Source organism: Limulus polyphemus, unplaced genomic scaffold (assembly GCF_000517525.1).
Source record: "Limulus polyphemus unplaced genomic scaffold, Limulus_polyphemus-2.1.2 Scaffold1026, whole genome shotgun sequence".
NCBI lineage: Eukaryota > Metazoa > Arthropoda > Merostomata > Xiphosura > Limulidae > Limulus > Limulus polyphemus.
Genome location: NW_013666636.1, coordinates 287,664 through 298,766, shown reverse-complemented (window position 1 = coordinate 298,766; position 11,103 = coordinate 287,664). Strand labels below are relative to the sequence as shown.

General features: G+C 34.6%; 1 protein-coding gene across 7 annotated transcripts in view; it reads left to right on the top strand.

Moving 5' to 3' along the window:
- LOC106461761 (E3 ubiquitin-protein ligase MARCH8-like) overlaps positions 1 to 11,056 on the top strand; it is a 48,186-nt gene extending 37,130 nt beyond the window's left edge. For 5 of the 7 annotated variants that reach the window (XM_022388796.1, XM_022388801.1, XM_022388802.1 and 2 more), the window contains exons 2-3: positions 7,669 to 7,965; positions 8,878 to 11,055. In XM_022388796.1, the coding sequence (XP_022244504.1) occupies positions 7,669 to 7,965; positions 8,878 to 9,453 (873 nt within the window). In that variant the 3' untranslated portion in view covers positions 9,454 to 11,055. Of the gene's footprint in view, positions 1 to 7,668; positions 7,966 to 8,877 lie in introns of all 7 variants that reach the window. The other 2 variants (XM_022388797.1, XM_022388798.1) reach the window with 1 other exon arrangement.
- The last annotated feature ends 47 nt before the right edge of the window (positions 11,057 to 11,103 follow it).

The following is an 11,103-nucleotide window of genomic DNA, read 5'->3' as shown; positions in this document are numbered from 1 at the left end:
ACATACACATACAAATAAAACTGTACAAAAGACTCGAAAAATCAATTAATTTTCCCTTACCAATCCTTGTTGTCGAAATTGTTGTCTGTGGCCACAGCACCCGGTTTTAGAATGTTTAACTAACTTAAGTTCTTTAAAAATTACGAACTCTTGTTACAACTTATGATTTTACTACATTATATACTAAAATAGGTATGAAAGACTGGATCAGGGTTTTTAATTATCTTCTTGATAAATTTGTAGATACAGAAATAATTATTACAAAATTTAAATTCACTAAGCATCAATGTAAAAAATATTGTATCTGTAAGAGTTATATTACTTTCAAAGAACAAGTATATGAGCAAACGGTGGGTATTCCAATTTCTCTTAAAGCATGATAAACTTGCATCTCATTTTTGAAACAGGTATCAATCTCTAATTTAAATATCTATACTTTACGTTATATAGGTAATTTGATCCAAAGGAACTTGCTTAGACATTAATTTTATGGAAGGCAGAGTGCAATTGACTACTTTTGATAAAAGAAGGGAATTTGATTTTCCCATCCTTGGTCTACCTAACAATGTTAGGTCTATACTGCTAAAAGGCCCGGCATGACCCAGGTGGTTAGGGCACTCGACTCGGAATCTGCGGGCCGCGGGTTCGAATCCCCGTCACACCAAACATGCTCGCCCTTTTAGCCGTGGGGGCATTATAATGTGACGGTCAATCCCACTATTAGTTGGTAAAAGAGTAGCCCAAGAGTTGGCGGTGGGTGGTGATGACTAGCAGTCTTACACTGCTAAATTAGGGACGGCTAGCGCAGATAGCCCTCGTGTAGCTTTGCGCGAAATTCATAACAAACAAACAAACTATACTGCTAAAAGGAAATATCTCTCAATTAAAAAGATGTTTAATAATTTATAACAATGGTAATTCATTTATGGATAATGTTCAATTAATTTTAAATAGATTTAAAAATAATGATTATAAGGACTGGCATATAAAAATATACTTTTTTATAATAAATATGAAAGTATATTAAAAAGTAAACTCGATTACGGAAATTACCTTGTGTAGAACATAGAGGTCGTTAGTTACTCAAGGTCATCCTTGGCTTATAAGTTACTAACTTCAAAATATTTAGGTATTTTGTTCAGTATTCTGGGGCAGAAAGACTAACTTCAGGTAGCTAGGCTTGACTCAGCTCACCCGGTTTACACTTGAACAAATTTTCAAGAGTAAGGGAGGAGGATGGGGAACTAAGAACTATTAAGGTAAGGGTTTTAGTTCTGTTTAACATCATTTTGTAATTATTAAATAAAAGGGTGGAGTTTGGGAGTTTTATATTGTAGAAATTTAGTGTGATGTATTTCCACTTTAAGGTTGTATCTAAACATTAAGGACAACTGCCTTCCCACAGTAGGAGTTGAAACGTTGTTGGTTCAAGCACTCGACTCCTAACCCTTAACTGATTTTCCTTAGTTACTGGTTTGTGTAACATCGGCTTCTGGATCTTGTCTGATAGATGGAATATCCCCAACTTGTTTGGGTGCTATGACCACAGACATTCTCCATTATGAGTTTTAATGATGACAAGAAGGAAGGCTAATGGAAAAAGTAATTTTTATTTTTGAATCTTTTTTTTTTATGTTATTGGTGTATATTAATTTCGTCGTCATTATTTTATAGTGCTGATTAATAAATCACGTATTAATAATTAATGTATTTGATAGCTTTATAACTATATATATAACACACACACACACACACATTATCAATCTTAGCTTTGCAAGTGCTATTTTTAACGTACTAATGATGTAAAACGTAACTGCTTTGTTTCTCTGATTTATATGTAGAGAGGACGGGAAGTCGGGTAATTGCAACATATATACGAAAATGCTGTATAATATACAGAATTGTGATATAGAGCATGCTAAACGGTTCACGTGGGCGATAATAATGGTTATTTGAGAAGAGACAGTCACACTAGGATTTTCGTCCGCGCACTACACACCTGTGGCTACGTCCTGTTGACATTGTCATCAATATTAAAATAAACAGTCATCTTTAGCTCATCATGATCATACAAAGACAAATAACATGAAATTTTCCTGATGATTTAGCGTGAATTCACTTTAGGCTTAACCGAGAACAAGATTGACACTATTGATACTCTATTAAATCTATCATTATATGTATGAATTTTTTTTTTATTCCCAAGATTTTTACTTTTATTTTTAATAATAAAGATGTAGTCAGAAATAATTAGGGTACGGTAATTTTTTAAAATGTAATTGGTTTTGATCTTATGACGTTTAATATAATTTAACCAGTATTCTCCATACTTTGTAAAACGAACGGTGAACTTATACTTTCAGTCATCTCATTCACGTGTTCCTGGACTGGTTTGTTAGTGATCTATGGTTAGTTCATGGACTCGTTTAATAGATCTCTCTAGAGATTCCATCTTTTACCATGTTCTGGATAGGATTAATGTATCATGGTGGAGTTTCGTTCTTCAGGTAGTTCCTGAGCTGGATTAATAGAACTAACTTAATGGCGTGTCAGTCTTGTATATATATAATCAGAACATGTACTTCAGCTTTTTAATCGGTTGTTTAAACTTAGGAACATTTGATGTAATGAATGTTCCTCTGTGAGGCCATCAGTGGTGCAATCATCGTCCAAATAATTTCTAAACTCGCCTCAATTTTCCCATAATTCAGAGAATCTTCACGAGACCTAGCAGAGAATATATTAATAATTTTATACAAGGTATGGCTCGTTTGAAATCATGGCTGCTCACTGATACTAATAGCTGTTGGTTAAACCGATGTTATATCTTTCTAGTGATGTGAAGCAGTTTGGTTAATATTTAAAGGTTTCAACAAGAAAATAAATTATACTGTATTCTAGACATTTATAGACGTTTGTTTTTATCGGTTTCTTTTCATTAAATATCATTCTCCATTTTAGAAGTTTTTGCAACGCGAAACGTATATATATTATATGTGTGTGCGTGCGTGCAGAATTGGATACTTTAGTAGCATTGGTTAACATAAATGACGTTACTTGTATTGTAAGAAAATATAAATAATAGCTAACAGAAAAAACTGATTTGATTTTTGGCCAATTTCTGGACTTGTTTAATAGGATTCGGTAATGATTCAACCTTTGGCTCGTTCCTGGACTGGTTTGTTAGTGATCTATGGCTAGTTCATAGACTCTTAATAGATCTCGCTAAAGATTCAATTTTTTACCATGTTCTGGATAGGATTAATGTATCTTGGTGGAGTTTCATTCATCAGACAGTTCTTGGGCTAGATTAATAGAACTTGATGGCTTGTCACTTTTTAAGCAGTTCCTGGGCTGGGTTAATAGACCTCAGTCCCAATTCTGTCTTTGGCTAATCCCTGGGCAGAATTAACAGACTTAATTAGCGTTGATGGGGTTTCAGTTTATACCCAACTGTTGAACTTGATTGGTAAATTTTGGTGATCAGTGTTGTGCTAGTTCCTGAACTGAATTGATATGTCTTGAAGGTGTTTCAATATTTACCCAGTTCCTGGATTGATTTAATAGATATCAATAACGTTTCAATCTTTATCTACTTGCTGATGCAACGTTAATATTGTCTCTAGAATGAAAATGTACTTTATAAACCAGGTCAAAATATTTGTCGCTAGAATAGAAATGTACTGTAGAAGGTAAGTAGAAATATTTGTCGCTAGAACAGAAATGTACTGTAGAAGCTAGGTAGAAATATTTGTCGCTAGAACAGAAATGTACTGTAGAAGCTAGGTAGAAATATTTGTCGCTAGAACAGAAATGTACTGTAGAAGCTAGGTAGAAATATTTGTCGCTAGGCTTCTACAGTACATTTCTGTTTAGGTAGAAATATTTGTCGCTAGAATAGAAATGTACTGTAGAAGCTAGGTAGAAATATTTGTCGCTAGAACAGAAATGTACTGTAGAAGCTAGGTAGAAATATTTGTCGCTAGAATAGAAATGTACTGTAGATGCTAGGTAGAAATATTTGCCACTAGAACAGAAATGTACTGTGGAAGGTAAATAGAAATATTTCTATCTTTTTGAAACTTATGCCAAAAAAAAAAGGCAGAATATAAAAGACCTAATTTTCATCCCTAACAAAGTGACCGTAGGAGTTGAATATTTCGCTATGAAAAATATCAGTTACAATGCAACACTTGCATGACGTTTCACCAAATTTTTGTCTCTATCTGCCTTCAGGCGTCGCATTTTCACACTTTCTCCTCTTTTCTTGTAGTTATGTATGTACGGATTACTTTATCCCCTTCTGACAGAAATGGATATTGAGCCAAATTACCAAAATCTATTAATCTAGTATGTGGTTCATGTTGTGAAACTGAACATGAAGTGTTTTGTCCACTTTTAAATTGTACAGGGTGTATAACGTAACGTGAATGATTGGCATCAACCATGAATGACTGATGCTGGTGTTGTAAATATACAGAGTTTAACATCCTAACTCCTGGTTCTCGTATTGTAAGTACACAATTATAGCACTAGTTTAATCTGAAGGTAACATCTGTACAAGCATTCCTTCTGTTGCGATATTAGTAGAAGGGGAGGGAGCCTATTGTGACGTCAAGGCTCATATTCGTTTTTCTAATATTCTGCCCTAGCCTTTCCTCAGATTAAACTGAAAGGTTAGTGATAAGGCAGCTAGTCAATAGTACCTATCGCCAACTCTTGGCCTGCTTTTGTTTGATCTAAAGGTAGGATTTTACCGCCACCCTTATAATGCACGTACAACCACACCCTTCAGAACACGATTTTTTTTTGTGGTAACGGGACGCGAACAATAAATTATAGATCACATAGTCTGGTATGATAACCACTGATCTACCCTCGGTCCCCTTGTATTAGCGTACAATGCATGTATACCAGGCTTGAGGTGAAAAAACTTGCTTTGAGACTTTCCTACATAACCAATAGATTTTAGTGTAAATTACTTTTGTTTTACGAATTTAATCCCTCGGTGAGTGTAGCATCCACTCAGACTAATTATAGGAATCAAATAATTCTACATTCAGGTTTACTATTCAAGCATTCGTTAAGTTTTGAAATGGAAAGTTTGGTATGCTACATGTATAACAGATAGCATTTTATGCGGCTACTAACCAATTTATAATGTATTACAATATAGAGGGGTAGATGATAACTTGTTGATCTTCAAAGAACATGTTTGTAGGGCATGTTGAAATAAATAGCTATAAATCTGTTGATCTTAGCCTCTTGGGATCTCTAGTGATATGAAAAGATGGGAGTTAATCTATCCATGTTGAAACCGCCTAATGAGAGCATTATGGTATCTGTTCTGTAGATGTCACATTGTACTGAAGTTTTTCATACTACCTAGGATCTCCAGAAATCCCTGGCCTGACGTCACCCAGTTTAGTAAAGGAATTGGTAGTAAGCTGTCGAGTAACTGTTTGTATTTTATGACTAGGATGTTACTTAAGTACAGAAAAGCAACTTACCCACCCACCCCTAAGGTAGCCAGCGGCAAGCTGGAGGCGTATAGCGCTGAAATTCGGGATTTCAAACTCAGATAAACACAGCGCTAATAGTTTATCGTGAAGTTTTGCACTTTATCAAACCCACACACCTCTTAAAACCATTTGAAACCCTTTGACTGCGGCTGCTTTAAACGCGTGCGGAATTTTTGCGAACTTTGCGCTGTATACAGTACACTCGCATTCAATTGCCGGAAGCGGACAGTATTGTATATGGCGAATCAGCAGTCAATGGGTTAATAGCTCATATCGACTTTTTCTCGAGTATAATTAATATTATTATTTTTATCCGGAGCAATGTTGCAATTAGACATTAGAAATATATCACTAAATACCTCGTATATAACAAAGCACCCAAAGAAGACATAATGTAACATCACCAACAGTAACCTTTATTAGGAATAAGGATCGTTCACTGGCTAGGACTTTATTTGATAAAGGAAGCTTTTGTTTATTGACCTGTAATGACCCATAACTACATGCAGGTTAGAAATAAGATTACCTCATTTCCATATGTTGTTAACTTATTTAGCTCACAGGATTTAAATACAAGCAGATGGTATGGCATTCCCCCCAGAAGCAACTTTGCTATACATAATTTTCAGCCTTCTATGTTTTCTTATGATTAATTATTAACTTTCATGTTTTGAATTTTCGTCCACTAGGGTTAGCAACTATGTAGTGTATCTCGGAATTAAAAAGGGAATTCACTCCAAAAGTTACTTATCATATTCACCTGAATCAAAAACTCTAAAACTATCCAAAAGCAATTTATTGATTACTGCGTACGAAAAACTAATATACAATGGATTGATATGTTTTGGAATCGATTTTAAATGTAACGTTTAATTGGACACATTTGGCAACATGGTTTTTAGTATTTCCAGTTTAGGAGTTGTAAATTTATCCTACAGTATACTGTTTAAACTTTTAGTGTTTGGTCTCTGTTAAGAAATATTTTAAAAAAAAAGAAAAAAAAACAGTTTGAAAACGACCCTTGATTGAACAGTGGATAGTTTTATCTGTTAATTTTGGTTAATTTAACTGTTAGTTCTACGCTTAGTTTTACAAGCTAAGAAATGCATTAGCCGATAGCCCAGTCTGAAATATTTGTGGGTTTAGGTTTGTTTTAAAATTTGTTGGTTTATAAAATTGTATTTGATTTTTCTTTTACAACATTTATCGATTTCCTATCATCTTAAAATGCGATATAAGAAGATGGAATAAAAATGTCAATAGCTGTAAAGCTTGTCTTTTTTTTTTAGGTATTCAAATTTTAGAGACATTAGAGTTTCTTGCTAGCAGAAAAATTTAGAATAAGAAGCGTATGTGAACTTTTGTTATATGTGAAGTGTGCAATAAGTCCGAAAATGATGTTAATACTTTTATGAAAATTTATTCCTGGATGTATAAAGCATTAGAGCACACACTGTCCGGACTCGACGTACTCGTCAATGTATCTTCATGGAGCTTACGATATTCTGATAGATTTTTTAACAAAGTTCAACATTTCTATTTCTGGAACTCATGAATAGTTTTGTTAAAATTGTTGTCCGACATATTCTATGCCAGTTTATTATTTAAAACGAAGAATAAAGAGGTAATTTGATTTGGGGGATTTATAACATTAAAAGTGTTGAGCAGAGTACAGATAGTTCATTTGTGATGAACAACACACCTACTCAGAAGGGGTCTGAAATTAGCACAGTGCTTCAGTGTTGTTTATTTTGTCGTCGAAGATAAAGTACACTTGCTTTTATAACAAGGATAAGAATCTGGTTTACATTTTCTCAGATTTAGATTTAGAAAGGAATGTATTTCACCCATTACTTTAAATAATTCATGTGCACACATTTTTATTTAATATATATACATTTTGATGACGTTTTATTTTTATTCCCGGTGGCTCAGTGGTAAGTCTGGGGGCTTATAACACTAAAAAACAGGTTTCGATACCAGTACTGACACAGTATAGATAGTCCATTGTGTAGATTTGTATCTAATAACAAACAAAATATATTTATTTGGTTTGATCATATTTCTATTATTGACCCATCTATATAGCAGGGCGAGATACCCTCTCCATTTTAAGCTGATCAGCTTTTCTTTACACTCGATCTAGGATAACACAATCCCCACTTCTCCCTCGTACTCGCCAATGGATCGGCGTCATTCCTCTCAGCCATCAACAGTGTCTGGGTCGGCAGCCATGGGTGGACTGGACCGGGACATCTGTAGAATCTGTCACTGCGAAGGAGACTCGGAGATGCCACTCATTTCTCCTTGCTTCTGTGCAGGAAGTCTACGCTACGTCCACCAAGGCTGTCTCCAACAGTGGATCAAGAGCTCCGACACTCGGTGCTGCGAGCTGTGCAAGTTCGAGTTCATAATGCACACAAAAATTAAACCGTTTCGGAATGTAAGTATTAGTCAACTTGCATATTTTTGAGGCTGTAGTTTTAAGGTGATTACAGAAAAAATATATATGTGTTTGTGTATGGTATCTGTAATTAAAGTTGTTTACAGATACCAGGGTCGAGGATTGTTCACTGTAGTTACATCTGTACGTAATTAATAAAAACAAATTTAGTTATCAAACTGGTGATATTTCGTATGCAGCTCAAGGGTTTACTTTAAAAACAAGTCTAGTATTGAAAAATCGCAAATTCCAAATTCTTGTGTCGCCGATTCGCATGTGAAATACAAAGTTTAGTATCTTGAAAACCTCTTTTCTGTTTTGTATTGTTAATAAATTTGTGAAATTGTGTTATTTATTTGTAAGTTTTAATAAGGAAAATACCAAGAATGTTCTTGAATATTTCTCGGAAAGTAAAAACTATTAAACTTTAAAACAAGTTTGAAATCGTTGAATAAATAAATAATTTAAATATTGACAGGAAACCTTCCAGACTTAAAAAAACAAAAACAAGAAAAACTATGGAAACTGTTGAGTGTTAAGTAAAAAAAATCCGCCGGTGAGTCAATGGTAAGTTGAAGGACTTACAACGCTAAAATCTGAAGTACGATTCCCCGCGTTGGACAGAGCACATATAGCTCATTGTGTAGCTTCACACTTAAACAAACAAACAAAATCAATACAATTTTAGGTTTTAGAAGCTTCAGTGGAAGGCTTTGATAAATATTTCACCTTCCAATATAAGGCCCGTGACAAAAGAGATCAATAAAAGTTTCTATGATTTTAGGATACTTAAATGCGAAGCTCAGTACTAATTATCTGCTAAACATTAAATAATTCAATATGTTGCTCGTTCTTTTATCGAAGTTTTCTTCCTTAAGATTAATATTATATTTGAAACACTTTATTTGTTAGTGGGAGAAGCTGGAGATGTCACCAGTAGAACAACGGAAGGTCCTGTGTTCTATAACATTTCACGTTGTTGCCATTACGTGTGTAGTGTGGTCCTTATATGTGCTAATCGACCGTACAGCAGAAGAAATGAGATCTGGAATATTAGAGTGGCCATTTTGGACAAAACTTATTGTTGTTGCAATTGGCTTCACAGGAGGGTTAGTTTTCATGTATGTTCAGTGCAAAATGTATGCCCAGTTATTCAAACGATGGAGAAGCTTCAATCGAATTATTTGTGTTCAAAACGCTCCAGAGAAGGCGGCAATGGCTGCAGGACTCTCTCCTGCGAATAAAGGATTTACGACCCCGGGAGAGAAGGGTGTATCCCCAGTAGAAGAATTTCATAGCTGTGACTGTGGCAGTATAAATTCCGTAGAGAGTAATGGTTTTATTGAACCACTACCAGATGGCGCGACTGCTCCCGGAAATGACGTTTCTATATCGGGAGACGATTTGCTTCCAGTGACAATTGTTAAAGAAACTCCATTGAATACGGATTGTAATAAAGAATCAAATAGTTCTTTATCGGTAAGTTAAACAGCTTATTAAACATAAAAACTTGTACTACCTTAGTTCTCAACTTATTGAGTTATGCTGTTTAAACAAAAACAAAAATAACTTGCTAAAATCACTGAACAATCTTCTGAAGAAGAACATTTTGGTACTTCAAGTAAAAATGCCAAGGTGCTAAGTGATATTGGACGATGAGTTTTAATGTATATTGATGACAAAAGTAAATAAAGGAAAGAAACAACTTATTCTTTAAAAGTGAAATCGAATAATGTACTGTTTTGGTCAAGAATTGTTCCGTTGTAGCTTCATTTGGATATTTCACCACTATGTGTAAATAGTGAAAAGTGTAAATAAGGAAGGGCTATATAAATCAGTATCTGCATAATAAAGTGATGATGTTATTTAAAACAATAAACATCGAAAATATGAATCGTTATTTAATGTAGTAGGGGTGTGCATGCGTACTTGCATACAAGAGCGTCTGTTGAAAACAATTGGGGAAGCTATTTGTAATTTCAGTTAGACATTTTTTAGGGCATGTTACCACTGAGGCGTTTTTTTTTCTTTTTGTATTCAGTACGGTTCTATTCGTTTGCAGAACAGCGTGAACAGCAAAGTTCAATTGGCCAACGAATCGAACCGAACTGAATCCACCAGAAGGGGTGGTCTCAGTCCATTTGGTAAAAGAACTTTGTTTCGTTTTAAAAAAAATTAATATAAACATTGGACAGTTTCGGAGAGTGCTGACAAAAAAAGGAAGTAAACAACGAACTTGGCACCTTGTACACAAGACAAGTGTGAACAAATAGCACATTCACCAAAGTAATCGAACTGAAGCCGTGTGAAATGAACCCAGTGTGAAGACTGCCTAATTAATGTTTTGTACGTTCATCGCTATTTGAAGTGAACCACCATTTCCTACATAAAGAAAACTCTCGTTCTAAGCTACAAATGTTGCAGTCAAAATAATAGGCAGATGAAAAACTGTTAATCTTACAAAACTCCACCAAGCATTATATATAAAGTTCAGATTCGGTAATTTTCTAGTCTTCTACGTCAGTCAACCGAGAATTCTCCGCTTACTGCTTTGAATCTTTTTCTGTTGATTGCTTGCTGTATCATTTGTCCTCTTCTTTGACCCAATTGCGCACTCTATCACTGTCTTTCTCTTTTTGACTCTGTTGCTCAATGTATCACTCTTTCTGACCCAAGTGCTCACTGTAGCAGTCTCACTCTATCTGACCCAAGTGCTCACTGTAGCAGTCTCACTCTATCTGACCCAAGTGCTCACTGTAGCATTTGCTATCTGTGTAACCAAACACCTCACTATATATATATATTTTTTTCTCTACCAATCACTTATTTTATCACTTTCTCTAAATCTACACGAAACTATACATACCAATGTTAATGACATAATTCATAGAATATTAAAACAGTATAATATATTTTAAGGTATACTGTTTGTAGCAACAGTACTTCATTTCACAATTTGAATTTAAAAATTATTTTACTTTCAAGATTTATTACCAATGGAAGTTTCGGGTGGGGGAGAGGGACTCCACTTATTCATATGAATGTGTGAATTTTGTTAAATGGCTTTTTTGATTTCCATGCTGATTTCTCCAAGCCCGTTCCCTTGGCTGTGGTTTCGCTAGATAATAGATAGGGACA